Source organism: Cyclopterus lumpus, chromosome 21 (assembly GCF_009769545.1).
Source record: "Cyclopterus lumpus isolate fCycLum1 chromosome 21, fCycLum1.pri, whole genome shotgun sequence".
In the NCBI taxonomy this organism is placed as follows: domain Eukaryota; kingdom Metazoa; phylum Chordata; class Actinopteri; order Perciformes; family Cyclopteridae; genus Cyclopterus; species Cyclopterus lumpus.
This window is the reverse complement of record NC_046986.1, coordinates 8,825,001-8,844,223: the sequence shown is the minus strand read 5'-3', so window position 1 is coordinate 8,844,223 and position 19,223 is coordinate 8,825,001. Positions and strand designations below refer to the sequence as shown.

The window sequence follows — 19,223 nt, the reverse complement described above, 5'->3', positions numbered from 1 at the left end:
GTTGTGTAATTAATGTATTTTTTTTAAATCACTGTGCACGTTGCATCGCTCTGCTCACAAGCCTTAACAAAAATAAATCAAAACTCAACTGTGTATAAATTATATTTTTCAATAAGTCAGATTCACAAGACTCACACAGAGTAAGAGCTAAGTAAAGTCATTATTTCCTGTCACCACATGGCATGTTTTCGTTTCCATGGGACTGGCCTTGTGACGTCCATCCACACGGTCGTAACACTGTCGTCTGTTCTACTGCTTTGTTTTTACTGCGACATCCTGATAACGGTGTGTGTACTGTGCTGGAACTGTTTAACTTAACAACATTGTATGTATGTGTACACACTGCAACTATAGAAATAGTCAAGGCTTCTTTAATGTTTATTTAGCGTTTATTACAGCGCAAAGCAAAGAATGAACAAGCTGCACCTCACTAGTAAAAAAGCAAACTGAGAAAACAAAGCATTTTACATTAGTGTGGGAAACAATGCACCAACTACAACAGTAAAAAAAAAGAGATTCGCAACTGTTTATGGGGATGTCCAATCAGCGTTGATGGTAAATGTCGATTGAACTAATAAGTTCCTCAGTACAACATATTGAGATAGCCGACTTCCCGTGCTCCAAAATATGTTCTACTTCCTAGATGCTAGTGGCAAAGCGTGAGGAATTAATAACTACAAACTTCCGCGTGTACTTCTGTGTAGCCACCATGGGGCGCTATCCTCTAAACCTGCTGTGAAAAAAACAATCAATAGAACGTCCTTCTCTTTAGGTTTATATCGCTAGTTATATTTCCGACAGTTGAACAGGCATCCCAAAGTACAGAGGATGCTAAGGATACATTTCCAGATATTCAACCTTCTTTATTCTAGCCGTTTATCGTCGGAGAAATGCTGCAGGGCCATCCAAAAAGGCACATATGGGAAGGAGTGTCACTGTTGACAATATGGACAATATGAAAAGAGTTGGGTGGTTCACGCTGGTTCGGACTAAGCAGCATCCATGTTTTTATTACCTGCAAAAATATAGGCACAACTCGGCTCTTCAATCTTGTGCGCAATGCATTTTCTGGTACAGGTAGCTTCCTTGGTTAATATAGCACGCACCGAGGAATGTATTGCTTCAAGGGACTACATTTAAAATTAACACAAATTGGATATCCACAAAAAAAAAAAGTTGCAGAATTTTCCCTTTAAAGAAAGAAATGTTCGCCATAAACTAACGAAAATGGCAACATGTTGCCCAAAAGCTACTACTACGCACACACACACACACACAACAAAATAATCCCCCCTAATATTTCTTCTAGTAAAATAAATAGGGTAAAGTTCCACAACAGCAGCATATTAACATTGTAACATGTAGCATTAGCATACTTTCATTAGCATTAAGTACAGAGTAACAGAGTAGTAACTATCCGTAAAGGATTCAAGGAAAGATTTATCTGCCAGCAGTAACATTTTAGCTGCCTAACAAAGTCTTCCTCAGTGACGGACTGATGGACTGTACCAAAACAAGATGTCGACAGACAAAATGCAGAAGTAGAGGTTTCAAAACCGCAGCGCTCAAACCAATGGGTGATGTCAGGGTGACTACATCCACTTGTCCCATACTGCCAATAATGGCAAGAGGTTCAGGAAATTATTCATGAGAAAATGTAATGGGAAGCTGATAATGGAATGACTTGATGAATGATGATTATGGACTTAAATCTTAAAGTATCATGTGGAAACACGACATTTAGACCGACACCATAGCTCGTCTCAGATATGTAAGCTCACCTCACACACGGCTACGATGCACGTGAATATGAGTCAAAGACAAATCTCTAACAATATCTAATAAAACAACCAAAAGCAGCAGGCTCCTCCAGGAGACAGTAATATAAGCGAAAAGGTTATTTCTCCCAATTGTTTAACAAGGTGGGTCATTTCTCACCATTTCGAGATAACTTACAGACCCATCATGACGTTTACATTCAAAGACAACATCATTATACAAACTGTACTTTCAATTTTATACTATATTATATGGTGGCAGAGAGATCTTCGCCATTTAAAAAAAAAAAAAAAAAAAAAAAAAAAAAAACACTTCAGTACCGAAATAAAATAAATATAAATAAATCATAAAAAAAGAGTGCTTAGTTGATCGGTGTTTTGTCTATTTTGCGCATGTTCTTTGTCCAATACTCTCAGGTTTTCTCATGAATCATTTCTTGGTCAGTCAGCTAGTTTCTTGTGTGCATGAAAACATGCTTCGTAGTCCCCTTGTTATCATCATAAATTAATGTTGTTGGTGGGAAAACATGAACCGTGCCAGTTAATGGCAACGCAGCGACAAACAGTTAAAGCCACTCCCTGCAAACCGTCTTCGAGTTTTTTTGCTTCCACGCATATCAAAGAGGTACCTATGGCAGACAATTTGAGACACAGGATTAAAATAATGCACTTAATTCCAAAATGAGTCCGCAAAGAGTTTTTACACATTTAAGGCACGAAACGGAAAGAATTCCCAGCTGTAATACAGTGAACAAAAAACACTTTAACAAATTGAATATTAGAAATGTTTCTTCTACCTCAGCCTGAAGTTGCTCCTTTGCTTCTTTTACTCTTTGACAACGTTCAGGCATGCTGGAAGTTGTTGAGACAATCGACCTCTCTCCACGTGGGTCCTCTCCTGTCCTGTACCCAATCAACAGGCAAGAAAAGATGTCCTTAATATATCAAATGTATGTTTATATACTCAGCAGTTGTACTGTATATTATACTTAAGTGTGTGAAGTACTACTGTACTCTGTACCATAGACATCTCTTGGTTTTATACAAGTACAACAATGCAACGACTCCAAAGGTAACCGTGAGAAGGAGAAGCCAAAATAAGATGCAATATGTTTGGCAGCATTCTGCAGGGAGACACAAACAAGAAGAATACAGTAACAAGAAAAAAATGGTTATACATTGACATTGAATCAGGTATATCGCAATATTGACTAATACAGACTAGGGCGACTGTGGGTCAGTGGTTATTAGGTCCTTCTATCAATCAGGAGGTTGGCAGTTCAATCCCCACCCTAGTCGATGTGTCCTTCAAGACACTTAACCCTGCATTGCTCCCCGTAGCTGTGTCTACGGTGTATGAATGTAACAAGTAAAGTTTCTTTGAGTACCTTAAAAAGCGCTATATAAATTAAATGAATTATTATTAAATCTAGCTTATCCTATCAAGATTTTGACAAACCAGTGGAGTCTCAGCTCCTTTACAAATACCTGGTTACTGCAAGTTTCGGGCTGCTTTAATGAGGAACAGCCGGTCGCTGTGATTCGTGAGTTACTCATCAATGATTGATCCAATGTCCAGCTTTAAATTTCTATAGTGGACGTAAGAAGATGATAGTATGTATACTGTTAGGTTGTAGTGGATTTTATATATATTTGCACATGTAGATAAGAGAAGTTTATGTTTTAAATTAATACATAAAGAAAGATATGATAATTAATTTGGGATATTATGAGGAATATTCTGGAGGAATGTATTATGAAACATAAGAGAGGATCACTGTTTTATTATTCTGTTTTAATGACAAATGTAATGATTAACTGTATGATGCATGGGAATGAATGAATGTTTTATTGTTTAGACAATAGTTAAAATGGATGCCGATTGAAACCTAATGTGTTGCTTTTATTCGGAAGGCAGGATAATAGGGTTTTATTGTGAAGGGGAACTTCCTGTCCTTGACCGGAAGTGAGAGCTTTGACCTCGCCTGTTTACTAATTGGCGTAGCGAGTAGAACTGCGGCATCCTTTGAACTGACCAATGGAACTAACCTTTAGGTGTGAATTCATTTGCATGACCATACTAACGACCGAGCATTTGTTCTGGGGACATGGTTCTACTGGTCTGGAGACTCGAGACAGCCCCGGTCTGTGGCTCCCTGGGAGCTGCACTCCGTCTGTGGAGAGTTCCTCCTTTCTGGCCCCACGATCGTGAACGCTACATGAGTATTATCTTTGCCATTAAATATTGTTAAACTTTAACTCGAATCCTGAATTTCCTGCGGCCACGGGACCCGGAGCTTTGAACACGAATCTTACAATACCTACACATTGTAATGCATTCTTTTAAATGCTTCGACATTTTACCAAACATTAACAAAAAGTGTAATTATCATGTACATATGTATCGATTTAGTACGTTTTATTCTCTTAACTAATTTGGGAGGACACATCAGGACACGCTTTAACCTTAATGTAGTTTTATTCGTAGATATGAATCATTTCCTGTGGTGCTTTGGGTGGAGAGTGGGCAGCGTTTCCTTCAAATTGTCTGGGTCAGCGGGCTCAAGCTGCTTTTTTCTTTTTTTCCGCTTCTGGACGGCTCCAAAGACATTAGCCAAATGCGAAACATTAAATTCTGTCCTGGTTGGGATTCAACTCCAGGCGTTGGGTGTCTGAGCTTCTCCAAAGGAGCCGATAGGTTTACCTACCTTCATCAATTAAATTGGGAGTAACAAAAAAATAACAGACTCAAAACAACATCCACAACAGACTCGAACACAGAACAGGAAAAAACAAATGCAAAGAAGACACTCACACATTTGACTAAAACGCACATCAAATCAAACCTGACCTCACCAGTCACATGCACATAGACGTAGTTGTGTTTTCTTCCATATAGGTTAGATGCTTCACACTGGTAGAGGCCATTCAGGTCAGAGGTCATGCTCGGAAACTGTAGCGTTGCACCGTCTACTTTAACAGCAGACTGAGGCTTCGACTGGTTGAGTCTGAAAAAGACAAACGAGGCTCAGCAGACAGCTAAATAAAGACTTACAACCAGAAGTCAGAAGAATGTTGAGATGTGCTAAAAGTTGAATTAATTTGAATTATTACCTCTAAATGTTTTTTTTTTTTTCTGACTGAGACCTTGATGTGGTTTCCCTGCAGCCTACCAGCCCCTCAAAAGCTCGCCACTTAACACGTCATATCTTGTTTGTTTAATCTGAAAATAGTGTACACATGTAGTTGTGCTGTATAACAGGGGGTTTTGTGCTGGACTATTAAGCAGACCTGTTTCCTGTTTTTCAGATGGCTGTAGTTTCATGTTTAACAGATAGCTACTGTATGAGAGGAATATGTTTCAAAAATGTTGAACCATTTTCTTCAATTGATGATTGTATTTTCCAACCTCACAGGCTGCATTGGTAGGAGGAGATGGTGCAAATGTGAAGAGCAGACTAATAATGAACAATAAAGTGTGGCTAATTGTCATTTCGTATTCTCACCACATGGTCTTCATTGGCAGATGGAGTTCGCCCATTAAGAACTTCTTGTACATTTTTGTCCCAAAAGCAGAGGTTCCAAGTTCACTCTTGACATTAAAAACTAAATATAATGTATATGTCCTGTTATTGTTTTGCTTGGATCTTACTGTATGTCTTCTTCGAGGTGCAGCCCACGGATGACTGAATGGACCCGTGTGAAGACTCCGGCGTCATGGAGAATTCTCAAGACATCTAACATCTAATATTCTATTAAAGTCGGGTTGCAGTCCATGCTTCCCGTTGTAGTTTTATGCACATTGTTTCTATAGCAACGCCTCCAGTCGAAGTAAATAAAAGCTCATAAAAAAGGCAACCCAGCCTGTGCTGAAGGGCACTAAACTGAAAATGTAAATGTATTTAAACCGTTTTTTTTTTTGGTTCTGCGTCTCTAGAATTTCAAGTAATTCATCAGCCATAATTATAAAAACAACGGAGCAACCCTGTCACCTCTGGAGGAAAAACAAACCAAACAATGTTTGAAAAAGATAAATATTGTTTGTTTAGGGTTTCCACTGAAACCGGTTCATTCAAGCTACTGTACCTGGTCCAGGTAATGCTTGCATTTGGGTTGGCTTCAGTCACACATTCAAATGAACCCTCCGAACCTTTGCTGATGGTCACTTCAACGGGTGGGACTGCGAGAGAAAAGGGAGAGAGAATGAGGCGTTTTATTGCTGTAAGTGAGAAAACCCTCAATATTAAAGCTGGTAAGAGCTCCTCAATTAGCTGCATTATACATATTACTGGTGTCTGACTTTAAGAGGCATCTGTTTCTCAACACTATGACAGAGTGGGTAAATGTAGGTCAAGGTGATACATCACATAGCAACCCTTCAATGACTCTCAATAGACTATTGTAACAGAATACAGGATTCTTTCATGGCGAAGCCTGCAGATAAGGTTGGCTCAGCTTTCCATGATCTCATTCAAACGTTGGGTGGAAAAATTTGTTTGTTGTGGGTGATGGAGGGGGACTTCCACCAGTAACAGGAGTTCAGACGGCCCCGGAAGGCAGGTGGAGCAAAACGCCAAAACTAAGGCTCCATTGTGCTGAACAAGAAGGCAGCTGTGTACATTTGCAATGGAAATGTTTTTGCGTGTACTATTTATCTATGGGCTGGACCAGGGCAAACGAGCCAGCCCCAACTATAAGCGCTATTAAAGAGGAAAGTCTTAAGTCTATTCTTAAATGAGGTGACTGTCTGCCCCCCGGACTGAAAGTGGAAGCTGGTTCCATAGAAGAGGAGCTTGATAACTGCTAGTAGTTTTTTGTTATTCCTTTAATACAATACTGTCTTTATGCTTGTTTGGTCAGTGTTAACTGTTTTCATAGAGATTGTATGCAACAAAATAATCTAAACTCAAAACCACTTATTAGCTTTCAGAATAAAGTGTGGAGCTTTGGTTATGTGAAGAAGAGATGGGGTTAACTCAAATATCCATGAACTATTACTATTATTAAATATAATGGACAAATGGATGTCCAAGACGCAACCAGTCACATGTGACGATGTGACTCGAGTTACGCACTTAAGTCAGCTGAGGGAAGCTCATGTGATGCAGTTGGAAAACTAGTTTATGGACTTCCGAGTATAACTTCGGCCTTCTATTGTGTAAAATGCTCTTTAGGAGACTGACGACTGCATCCTAACCCACAAGCCAAACATTCCAGGACTGAAGCCCAACCCCGTGGAACGTCCTGCTCGCCAGTAAGAGAACTAGCGACTACTTCTCTGGATCAATCACCTGTCACTTCCTGGCATGACAGTGCCCTCTGTCTCCATTATGTCCTCATCTTTGTCTTCACCCTTGTCTTTCTGACCTTGCTTAGAAACATGAAGAAACAGTATTGCAGAGTCACTCCCCCATGAGACTATGGGAGAGGTCATAACAGCAGGGGTGTCACAAGGAAGCTCAAACTGTTGATTAACCCTAAGAGTTTACAGATGTGTTGTACACACTATATATTACAGCCACAAAGCCTTCCAAGTCCTTAACTTTAATTGAACTAGTGCTTTTCATTTTTCTACTGCTATTACTGCCTTAGCGATATTGCCTTTTACCTGAATAATGACAGTACATATGTGTCTATTATATTCTTGTTCAAGACGTATTGGTGAATGAACCTGCCCTAGTCTCTACCCATCCCGAGCATGGCTTTGAGCACCTTCAGCCACAGCGGAGGACCAGTCAGTCTAAACTACTGAGAACACGTGTGGATAAAGACACGCAAACATTGTCTTTATCCACTGTTTTCAAACAATTAATTCAAGCAATTTAATAACTGAAACTATTCTTAAAATCGACTGATGAAATGAACGAGAACGATCAACTACATGAGTAAGTGATACAGTTTTTGAATACTCACTGTAGTGACCCCGTTGCCCATCAACATAAGTCCACTATGGTTGCTTCCAGGTAAGTTGGACGAGTGTAATAACTAGATGCAATGTCCAGGGTTTGAATTCGAAAGGTTATTTATTTACACTATTGTACAACTTTTCCACTTGAACCAAAAAATTAAAGTAATCAAACCACTCTTATGCCGGACACTGTTTAGACTCATATGGTCAAAAACTGTGTGCTCCTGCCAGTCAAGCAACACCTGGCCTTAGTGTTCCTCCTGATTATATTGGTCTGTCGTAATTGACAGACGCCGTCCTACGCCCCCTAGTTGTGGGAGGTCCAACAAAACACAAACAAACAAAATGGCTTTTACACTCACAGTAGATCTGTATGGTGAAGGGCAGGCTTTCTTCTTTCGACATGGCTGCGTTGGTGACGACACACTTGACCAAGCGGCGGTCGATTTCTCTGGTCGGTACTCCAAACAGCGAGCTGACTGTGGTCGTCGTACCGTCGGCATGCTCGGTGACGTTGATTGTTTGACTCACGGTTTCTCCCAAAGTGCCAGTCAGCCATTGTACCTTTGCGCGGGGCTTGGAACCAGCAGCCATGCAAGTGACGAGGGAAACCACTTCATCGCCCACAGTGGGACGATCATCTTTCAGGCTTGTGACCGGAGGCACTAGAAGAGTAACAGTAAAAAAGAGAAGTCAACATGCACGCATTAAGATTAAGGTTCTCTCTCTCTCTCTCTCTCATATTTGTAATACAACACATTATACCGAGCACGTTCAGAAGGGTCGCCATCTTGAGATTTCCGCTGGGGAACAACGTGATGATGCACGTGTAGGTGCCTTCATCTTTCAACATGATGTTGGATAACTGTAGAGATCCATTGTTGTCACTAAAGTTCCCAACAAATTTAAATCGTTTATCTTGTTCGTTGATGAATTTTGGTCCAGTCTTCTCCAAGATTGTGAAAAAATTTACGCTCTGAGGTTCCTTCCTCCATGATATCTGGCTGACGTACTCCTTAGTGTCAATGAGTTTGCACGGTAAGACAGCCGTCCCTCCTTGCACCAGGGTCATGTTTTTTCCAATCCCCGGGGGAACTGCAAGAAGCATAAAACTCATCAGACAATCGGATCCCAAGTTAAGATGCACAAACACATGGATGGTAGCATTCACACCGGTCCTGAGCAGAGTGGGCCAGTTTAACAAGCTTAACCAGGCAAAAACACAAGCTGTGCAGCTGTTGCAATACAAAGCGGGAAGAGAGCAAATATAAATAGTATGATATAACTATATATTACACTGTAGTTCAGAGTGTAGGCTACAATAAACACAAGTAGTTTGGGCTGTTTTTCACCGTTTTATTCTTATTATTCCCACAGGTTTTGTGAATAGTCCGGCATTACTGTGATGGACATTGTTGATATATTATATATCTTATATATTATCTATTTAAGATTCAAGGTGTTCAGAGCTCTGTGGCTGGAGCCATGGGGAACCTGCAGGCAGTCAAGCATCACAGGTGTGTGTGTGTGTGTCTGTGTGTGTGTATTGGGGTATGTTTTGAATTGCGTGAACAGTAAATATATAATTGGTCATGAACACGGTTAAACAATAAGAGTTAAGAGGCAATGTCTTATTTGTTAAACACCGGTTAATGCCTCAACATAGGTCACGTGACGTGAACACTATGTTTTAAGCTCACCCTAATGTTGATCTTTTGCATTTTCCACAACACAAATGAAACGTTCACAACGCCTATTTTTAAAACTAATACCTTTTGATCTGATAAAAAAAAAAAAAAAAAAAAAAAAAAAAAAAAAAAAAGCCCGTTATTCTGATCGCTTTGAGCACATTTCATAAAAAACATCTGTCTTCATCTCTGGGATTTGTATGTGTCCATTGTATTTGTTGGCGTGTCTATTCGTGTGCTTCGTGTGTGTCATTAAATAAACTATTTGTAGCGATGACTCAGTTGTTTAAAAAAAAAATTAAAGCATTTCGCCTCGCCCACCTACCTTCTCCATCGGTGCTCAGGAAGGCAGCCACCAATAAAGTCAGCGCGGCGCTCCTGAAGAAATACATTATCCATGGTTTAAAGATAAGGTAGACGCAGAATTTACCGGATCCATCCATAGACTTTTCTTTTTCAAGCACCCTTATTCTTCTTCTTGTTTTTTTGCACCCTATATTTGGTGCATTACCGCCACCTTCTGCTCCGGAGTATGGATCAGACAGTAAGCCCCAGAAACAAAACCACCCCTATACATACATATATATACATATATATACATATATATATTTAAAAAAAAAAAAGTGATGAAAAAATGTGATCGAAACTCGTATAGCTAGAAAATATTAGTGTCTAAAACTTGTCATTTCATTTTTTTTTAGTTGCTGTTTCAATGACAATTTCGAATGTTTTTTTCTTGGAAATGTGTTCAGGATGATTATTTTTGGAAAGATTAGTTTAGTTAAAGCAACAGTCTCTAGCATAACAAAAAACAGAAAGTGGGACTTTATTGGAATATTTTTAACGACAAGTGAGAGTGGGTGAAAGCGACGTTTCTTTGCAGAATAATTAAGCTCAAGGCCTTCTGATCATCCTGGAAAGAAGATTGAAGTCGATCGGATAATTTTTGTGGGAGATAACGGTAAATGTATAACGGCGAAAAGTGCCAAAAACGAGTGAAAAACGGCCAACTTCGGCAAATTATTGGAGCGCCCCCTAGTTTTCCAAATTGCACAATATTTCATTTGCAAATTAAGGCATGCCATGCGCACTTAGGAAAAATGTTTCAAAGTGATTAGTCCCAATAGTGTTGACACTAGGAGCATTGAAAAACAAGACACGCCCCTAAGATGTTCATTTGGCCACAGATCCTTACCACAAACTTGAAACAAAGTCAAACTTTGCAGAGAGACTGGTTACATATTGTGCTATGATCTCTGATGTGCTCTGCTGTTTCTGTGCATCCTTCCAAGAGATAATCATCCTGAAAGTGTTTTTTTCTAGGCAAACCTGGAAATTTAACTTTTGCTGTCTTTACAGAAACCTAGAAAATAGCTTGGGGTTTAAAAGGTTAAACTCCCTCGCAATGCCATTACCTACCCAATCCAAAGTTATCTTTCTGGCTCCTCCCATTCTCCCCGACCACCTGCAACATTCCTTTTGCAGGGTGAGAATCATTGTGTCCCTGCAAATTAGCCCAGTAGGTTGCCATTAGTTGTATTCTCCTTAGATCTATCGGCATTTCTCCCATTTCTAGGGATTGGGATTTCAGGGATTGGTGATGTTTTAGGTTTGGTGCATTACCGCCAACTTGTCTTGTCTGGTACTTCCATTATTTAAAATTAAGAAATAAAAATTAAACAAAACAAACAACATACAGTATATATATATATATATATAATCCTGATATTGTAACCTCTTCTCTCCTGTTTCCTCCTGTATACCTACTGTATATGTGCCGGTATGCACATACATATAACTCCAGTGCCTTGATCTTGATTGAATTTACATTATTTTAAATAACATATCTTGTTGAGTATTGAACACCAGCCTTCAGACTAGCAAGTGCAGACATGCACATAAAGATGTTGCCTGGTCTGTGTTGGTGAACTCACTGTAGGGCCAAAACAAGTGCATGAAATGCAACTGTACACACGGCAAAGAAATTCAAAGTGCGTTTACACATTTCAATTTGTGACTATGGAACTGCAACCGCAGAGCCTGTGCTGTCTGTAGATGGGTCATGTGATCCATCGGTAAAACCGTGCTCATGCTCTGAGTATTTTTGGATCCGTATCCTCATAGAACTCACCCACTAAATCAATATTTTTATATCTTACCTTAATTTGCAGCAACTCCCTGTCCACCTCTCGTTCCTTAAGCAACCACACAGGAGTTACCGGCCAAATGACAGTTGTGCAAAGCTCGAGGTGAGAAACTCCTGAGCTTCTTGCTGTTGCTTCTCCTATCCAGGATTTAATTACAGCAATGCAAATGTCTGCTCTACAGTCTACCAGACGGCTCATTACATTTGGAACTTATTTACACTCATAACTAACATTATGAATGTAGTCTTTCCATGTAATCTTTTGTTTACCATTTGTTCCATACATTTGCATGTATGTGATGTTAGGGCAATTGGCCTATAATTTGATGGGTTACTTGCATCTTTCCCTGGCTTCCTTATAGGGACTATAACGGCCTCCTGCACCTTGCTGGAATGCTACCTTCCTCCCACATTTATTTATACAATGTTAGAAACTTATTCAGCCCATCTCCACTAAAATGCTTTACCATAATATAATCCTTTCCTGGGGCAGTCATTCCAGCTTTAGCAACTGCAATTTTTTTAACTATTTCAATTCATCTTCAGTATTCTCCTTCTTCCTCAAGGCCTCCCTATGTTTGAACATTGTTTCCTCTCTAGTTCGTATTCCTTCTTCAGTGCCGTGTATGATTTTCAAAAGTAATAACCAATGCCTCAGCTGTCTCTTCATAAGTCACCTCTTTTCCAGTTGTTAGCACAATAGAACTCCACTTTCTTCTGTCCCCTCCCATCTTTCTAATCATCCCCCACACTAGTCCTACTGGGCTTGCATTTCTTCTTCTTTTTGTTCTTTTTTCTTGCTATTATATTTCTCACTATGAGCCTTTTTGAACTGTATCATGTGCTGAAGGTCACGAGTTCTTTTCAGTAACTGAAACATCCTGTTTCTATAATCTGATTGCCTCTTTGTAAGTATTGTTCCACCATGGTACTGCTTTTCTGCTTGTTTTTACTTTCTGTTATCATATAAATAAAAGTTTCTATCATCATACATTGTCATATTCATGTAATGTGTTTATGTAACTTTGTAAATGCTGTTCATTCTGAACACATGACATCTATTGCATCTGTCCATCCGGGGAGAGGGATCCTCCTCTGTTGCTCTCCTGAAGGTTTCTTCCCTTTTTTCCCTGTGAAAGGTTATTTTTGGGGAGTTTTTCCTGATCCGATGTGAGGTCAAAGGTCAGGGATGTCGTATGTGTACAGATTGTAAAGCCCTCTGAGGCAAATTTGTGATATTGGGCTATACAAAATAAACTGAATTGAATCGAAATCATTATTCTTACTCAGATGACCATCACTCTCTTCCTTAAATCTCTTTCAGTTGGCTTTCCCAAAACACATTTTCCACCCCTCTCTCTGTCTGTTACTGATGTATGAATATCTAAGTGACAGAATATTGGGTAGTGATCTCGGACTTCTATCATTTAGGAAGACTAAATTCCTCTCATCGAATAGTTATTCTGTGGCTTGTGGCTATCTTGCCCTTCTATTTCCTCCGATTTGCTTAATTCTATTCTCAAACACGGTTTATAATAATTCACCACCACAGACACTTGTGCAGACAATTTAAAAGGTGGGGAAATATATAAAGGCAGGAAGTGAAGTGAACACGGGACACAAGAGGCAGGAAAATTCAAAATAAAATAGGAAACAAACTAATTCAAAACCAAAATCGTGACCGCGTGACTATGAAAAGATCAGCATATCGTTAGTGCTGTAAGTTGTTTTTTGGAAGTTATTTTGGACGCAGTGAGTTAGAATAACAATGACAATCGATTAAAGACAGTGAATAACAGCTGTTGGCTGTGTCATGGCTGTCACCTTACAGCAAGAGGGCACAACATGAGACGAGTAGCAAACAATCGAGTGTTAAGTATTACAAAAACACAGAAAATAGGATTTTCTACAAAACCTGGTGTTTTTTGATCAAAGAACCAATCAGCTCTTTGATCTGGAGACGACCGGGCTTTTCCCATCATGCCCCTGGGCCATGCAGTCGGTGGAGAAGGAGCAGGACTGGCTTTTAAAAAATGTAATGTATTTTTTATTTGGAAATATTGACAGGTACATAACACAGTAAACATGTACTTTAACTGATATTTCCATTGATTTTCATCTTTTTGTCAACATATACAAACAGACAACAAACCCACCCCTCCCACTGGTACACCCACCTAGAGGAACAGGAACAAAATACATAAACATAGATAAAAGAGGTCACCTCATCCAGAAATTAATTGACAATAGGATTAGGCAGAAGTGCCCAAATTGTTGTTTATCCAACAGAGTCAAATTAATAGATGAATACAAAAAACAATTATGTCTATTGTGCAGCTCATGATTTAGAGACCAAGAAATACTAATTTCTAGAACATTTTCTGCAAATAATAAATTTGTTCCTTGACCCCCTCACTGAGGACTGGCTTTTTTTTAATGGAAAACATGACTCAATATGTTTTGGCATTAATTCGAAAGGTTTGACATAACACCTTCACCAATTCAGATTCTTACTTTTTTTAATTAGTCAGTCGTTTTTTGATATATTATTACACCGATGATATTTCACATTGTCATACTGATAAAGTTAATAATGTATGTAATGTGTATCATTTGAAGTGAAACATTAGCTTGGGTTAATAACATATATTGTATTGCTATAGTCAATGAACGCAGAGAAAAAGCATGTGACGGACAATTTATGCAATCAAATGACACATTTCTTAATAAATCATAGGCAAAAGGCTTTTGTCCATTATTAATAAAAGTCAAAAAGTGACGCATCCCTCTAGCTATAGTGAAGAGTCAACTTCCTTAGATTGTGCTCTCGATTTATTCACATACCGCAACTTCCCTGACGCCAGTGACATGGCTAGACCATAGAAACAGGGAAGTAGATGAGAAAGGGCTCGGTTGACACATCAAATTACCTTAAATAATGAAAATAATGTGTTCACTGATAAGATTCAGGCGTCTGCTAACGGATTCATCGAGATCTTTGGAGCCCAAACCCAAAAGTAAAAGGCACAATTTAGTTCGATGTACAACAAGTGCATTTATCCATAGTTCTGCCCCTCCGGGTACAGTTGTGACACCATGTTCTGGGTACAAAAAGATCATTTTAATTGAAAATGTCGCCGTCTAAATTTGAACACCTTGTATTTACAATGTCACCAGTTCACAGATTTCTTTGAGAAAAAAATAAAACAGAGCCAAACATGTAAAAGCCCACTGCAGATGTCCAAACAGGCCCTGACCCAACTGCCCTCCATACCGACCCGCTCTCCCCTTACAAGGAAATATTGCTGCCTAACAACAAGGAGCAACAGTTCTTTATTGTTCAGATTATGTGAAACGACACATTGTCTAAGAGAGGAAGGCGTGTTCTTGAGGGGCAGCTCGTCTCTGCCTTCCATTGCTTGATGGATGTATCCTTTTTTTTTTTGCTTCATTTCTAGTTTTGCATTTCTTCTTTTTTTCACAAGGTTTAATCATTTGTGGCAGTTAGCCATTAAAAGGCCTTTTCCTCATGTTCTTTTTATTTGACATAAACATTACTCATCAAATGACCAGGTTAGTGAAAAGCTTCTCATGGGATGGACTGAAGGAATTTCGACTAATAACCTCAGTATAACACTTTAGTAATTTTCTTTTTTATGCAGTTGACGTTTTGTCTTGTTTCCTATTCGGCGTTGCACTGAACTTCATGCTCATGAGGCCACATATTGAACTGAGCCTCTGGAAGTACCCACGTGCTTGTGATTCGTCCTTTATTCTGCACAACTGTGGGGTTGGAGGGGAGCCACCTGCAGGGACAGGACGTGGAAATAAAACACGTTATAGCGGATGGGCAGATACGCAGAAATGCTTTTTGAGACATCAGAATGTTATAGTTTGAGTAAAAGTTATTCTGACCTCTTTTCCCGACTGAACATGAAACTGGGCATAACTCAGGGTCTCGCTTTCCTGGTGCTGGTTTGGGATCGTAGTCGAGCTTTTTGATGCCGAAATAAAAATGAGACCAGTGATCAGATCACAGAGCAGCTTCAAGTTGTTTCAGATACATTATTATACGAGACAGAGTTGATACTAAGATTGGTACTTTTAAGTAAAGGATATCCATAAAGCTACCAATACCACAATATACTCCATGTCATGCATTTAAAACCCTACCAAAATAAAAGCTGAGTATGACAAGTAAAATAAAAACTTGTTCATCTCACTTCTGTGAGATGTGTGATTGTGTGTGTATCATGCATGTAACAATATTAGTAGTAGTAGTTATTATTTTCATAATTGATATTTGGACATTATGTTCTTGAACATGTGTAAACTATCATAAAATATGAAAAAACACCCATTGCAATGTGGTTTTGTCCGACCAACAGTCTAATAAGACAAAGATACTTGAAAAAACGTAATGGATGAAAACAATTAATGGATTATCAACTTCTTGTGATCAAATTACCATTTGAGCCCTGTTTCATATTGATGCATCAATGTACATTTTAATGTTGTATGTTGTAGGTGCAGCTAATTTGGACTACTTTAAATTCATAGTTTGGTCCAGGGGTTCCCAACGTCCTTCAGACCTTTCCCAAATCTGAGCGTCCGTGAGATGATTATTGAAGTATAGCACAAAATAAAATAAAAAAAACTTTCCAATGCAAAAAGTTGTGTTTAAATCATCTTTTGTACTTTTTACATGTGACAACGTGGCCCAAGTAGACACTAGAGACTTAGGAGTTGCTAACCTGAGAGGTTGGGATCCGTTAGTTACATTTTTAACATTGCATTGTATTTTAAAAACGTATGCATGTTTTCTCTGTGAAATCTTAATCTGAAAGTAAAACTGTCAGATAAAAAAAACGCAATAAAACATACAACATTTCTCTTTGAAATGTAGTATACAGTCTACATTCTACCTGTGGCATGTTAATGATGACTTGTTATTTAACTGAGTAACTGTACTGCAGTTGATTTGAACAGAGACAAACAGATGGCAGTTTCTTTTCAGTCCCACCTCTTTCCATCATGTTTCGTTTTCTGTTCCACTCTCTGATTTCGTCTCATCTCTCTCCCTCTACTCCTCATCCCTCACATGTAGCTCTGCTCCCTCTCGTCCTTTTCTTTCTCTAATTTCCTGATCTCTTTTCCTCTGTGAGTTTGTCGCCCCCTGTCTTCATGCTTCGGCCTCTTTCCGTCTCCTTCTCTTCTGCAGCACGTGGTGCTAAGAAGCCACAGCTGTCTGCCCTCTTGCCCTTTCTTGTCGTCAATCCACCGCACCGACCGACAGTTGTTGAGATGTAATCCGTAGCTAAAATATGGCTAAAATATGAGAAAGTATGATATAAATATGGATCTCATTCAGACAGTCAAGGTTCCAGCCTGTTTGCGTGCAGACTCATGTGCTGAGATTAACACAAAGAGGAAGGCCGCTCTTTAATGTGCTAATCAATATATTATGCATTCTCTAAACGCTCCTGATTCAAACCAGTGCTCTCCGTTTGTTTAACGCTAATATTGTAAAGGGTTTTTTTAATGAAATGAAAAACCTTTCAAGTTATAACTACAAACTGAGCAAATCTTTTTTGGTCATGGTGACAAGAATAGACTCTTTTCACAGCAGCCATTTTGACTTAAAAGCATGGAAAACAGGTGGAAACCTAATTGATGGCTGCATTCCATTTAGGTTAGCCAGCTCCAGGGCTCTGGTATATTGCGCGTGTTCACTCACTAACTTGGCTTACTTGAGTGAATCGAGCTCTCCTTAATGTTATTTACACCGTGTCCTTTTCCTGCTGTGGCGAGTCAAAATGGCTGCTGTGAAAAGGGTTTCTGCAATAATCCATTGACTTCATTTCAAATCCCCCATGATGCAAAATAAACTTTTCATTATTTTACTAGAAAAACGTTTTACAGTATCATAGAGTGTAAAATCAATTCAGTGAATGTAGAAGGCAGAAAAATGATGTAACGGGCACACTACGTTCACATAAAGACCACAGGGGGCGGCAGAGAGCCATTGTCCACAGAGAATAAGAACAGGCACATATTACAGTCTATAAATAAAGTACATACACAATGTAAGAATGAAATTAATGGTTCTTACTTGTAACTCTGAAAGCTAAAACGGGTATTACTCACCTACAGAGGCAGACAGCTGTGACTACACATAGAAGAAATCCAATTATGGCTGTGAGTATGTAGAGAGGGTAAGTTCAGTTTCAGCTTTGAAATGTAGAGATAAATATCTGTGTTGTGCTCTACCTACCTTCAGGTTCTCCAGACACCTTTAAATCCCACTCAATGGTCCTTGTAATGCGCTCGGCAATTAAACAACATCTGTAGGTTCCTGCATCGTCATGCTGAACGTTAGAAATAATCATCCTTAAAGGTAAGTTGTTGTCTATTCTCAGTCTGCGAGATGTGAAATTTGAAATAGACATATTCTTTGGGAACGAAAACGCAGAAAGAAATCTGTCTTTGGTCCATGTGAGTTGCGTTCCATTTGTCTCAGATATGTTGCAGGTGAAGACGACGGAGTCTCCTCTGGACACCAGTTCATTCCTGTCTTCAATCTCTGACACTGGAGGAAACAACCAATCAATATATATATAATATAATCTATAATTCAATTCACAGAATTAGCATGCAGAACAAACACAAATGTCCACTGTACCTGCAAAGACTTGGCACACAGTTAGCAGTTGAATGGAGAGAAGAGCAGCGTGTCTCGGTTGAACATGATGACCATCAGACAGAGAAAGACTGAGTGAAACTTCAACATGGCCCCTGGCGAGCATGAGCAGGCTCGGAGGAAAGGAAGTGGTTAGTTCCTGGTAGTTAGTTGCTTTGGCTTCTCAGAACTTTGCTATGTGTTTTAAGTAAAGAGCAAAGAAACATTAAGTCACACGGGAATCACACAGTTGGATTATTGAGAATTGAAACTCACTCCTTCCTGAAAATAAACTCTGATAAAAATTGCATTAGTAATAACAGTTCATGGCATAAACAGAATATACGAAGCACACATGCAATGCTCAACCATTTGTGATATAAAACAACACATATTGTAGTATAGGTGTGAAAACTTCAGCTCTAATAAATAAATCACAGAAGACATTTTTGCATTCAGTAAATGATCATAAATAAATGATCAAGTGATCAAAAGTAAATGATAAAATTAATTTTGGCTGTTTGAGTTTCAGGTTGTTAATGTGTGTGGATATAAACCACTACAGGTGATTCTCATATTGCATAATATGGCGATAATTCAGCTTAATGGTGAGTTGTATTTTTGATGTACTTTATATTTGTATTTTACAGGGCTGTTTTAAAAAGGTTTTGTCCAGTGTCAAAATCCAGATCAGATTCTCCCTCTGAATCTTCCATAAATATTACACTGTACTTCCAGACCAGTGGACAAAATAACAGGAACAACTGATCTTTAGATATAAATAGTTTTTTCTCTGACGTCAGGAGAAATCTCTTTTAATCTGTGAGAGACTCAACACCTGGAGGGGATGCGTGGTACATTTTTACATCAGGAATACGTTTCCTATTTGAATGAAAACATAATTGAGGAAGATTTAGAGAAAGAAAAAAAAATCTAAATATTATATATATATATATATATATACATACATACATTCAGTATATACATATATATATATATATATATATATATGTGTGTATATATA

General features: G+C 38.8%; 1 protein-coding gene and 1 long non-coding RNA gene across 7 annotated transcripts; both read right to left on the bottom strand.

Moving 5' to 3' along the window:
• Positions 1-360: 360 nt before the first annotated feature.
• On the bottom strand, positions 361-9,862 carry LOC117750071 (nectin-4-like). Of its 5 annotated transcripts, none has more exons than XM_034560956.1 (8): positions 9,700-9,862; positions 8,452-8,781; positions 8,049-8,351; positions 5,865-5,958; positions 4,635-4,786; positions 2,800-2,902; positions 2,576-2,681; positions 361-2,407 (listed from the first exon to the last, which is right to left on the bottom strand). In XM_034560956.1, exons 1-8 carry the CDS (start codon positions 9,815-9,817, stop codon positions 2,396-2,398), a joined length of 1,218 nt encoding a protein of 405 aa, XP_034416847.1. In that variant the 5' UTR covers positions 9,818-9,862; the 3' UTR covers positions 361-2,395. The 5 variants fall into 5 exon arrangements, 4 of the variants coding, with proteins under 4 accessions (XP_034416847.1, XP_034416848.1, XP_034416849.1 ...); XM_034560957.1 differs by having other exon boundaries at positions 2,070-2,407; positions 9,696-9,860; XM_034560958.1 differs by lacking the exon at positions 2,800-2,902 and having other exon boundaries at positions 2,070-2,407.
• Positions 9,863-14,206: 4,344 nt separating this feature from the next.
• Positions 14,207-18,260, bottom strand: LOC117750391. 2 transcript variants are annotated; one of them, XR_004611805.1, is made up of 6 exons: positions 18,203-18,260; positions 17,795-18,109; positions 17,668-17,716; positions 16,544-16,837; positions 15,436-15,514; positions 14,207-15,326 (listed from the first exon to the last, which is right to left on the bottom strand). It is a non-coding gene; the product is annotated as an uncharacterized LOC117750391 (long non-coding RNA). The 2 variants fall into 2 exon arrangements; XR_004611804.1 differs by lacking the exon at positions 16,544-16,837.
• Between the last annotated feature and the right edge of the window lie 963 nt (positions 18,261-19,223).

Bases quoted from the DNA above. Each gene is read 5' to 3' on its own strand.
- LOC117750071 (XM_034560956.1), bottom strand. From the start codon at position 9,817: ATGGATGGATCCGGTAAATTCTGCGTCTACCTTATCTTTAAACCATGG. The intron at 8,352-8,451 runs GTATAATGTGTT...TTACTCTTCTAG, and splicing joins GACCCTTCTGAACGTGCTCG to TGCCTCCGGTCACAAGCCTG. The intron at 2,903-4,634 runs GTGAGGTCAGGT...GTCTCCCTGCAG, and splicing joins CGTCTATGTGCATGTGACTG to AATGCTGCCAAACATATTGC.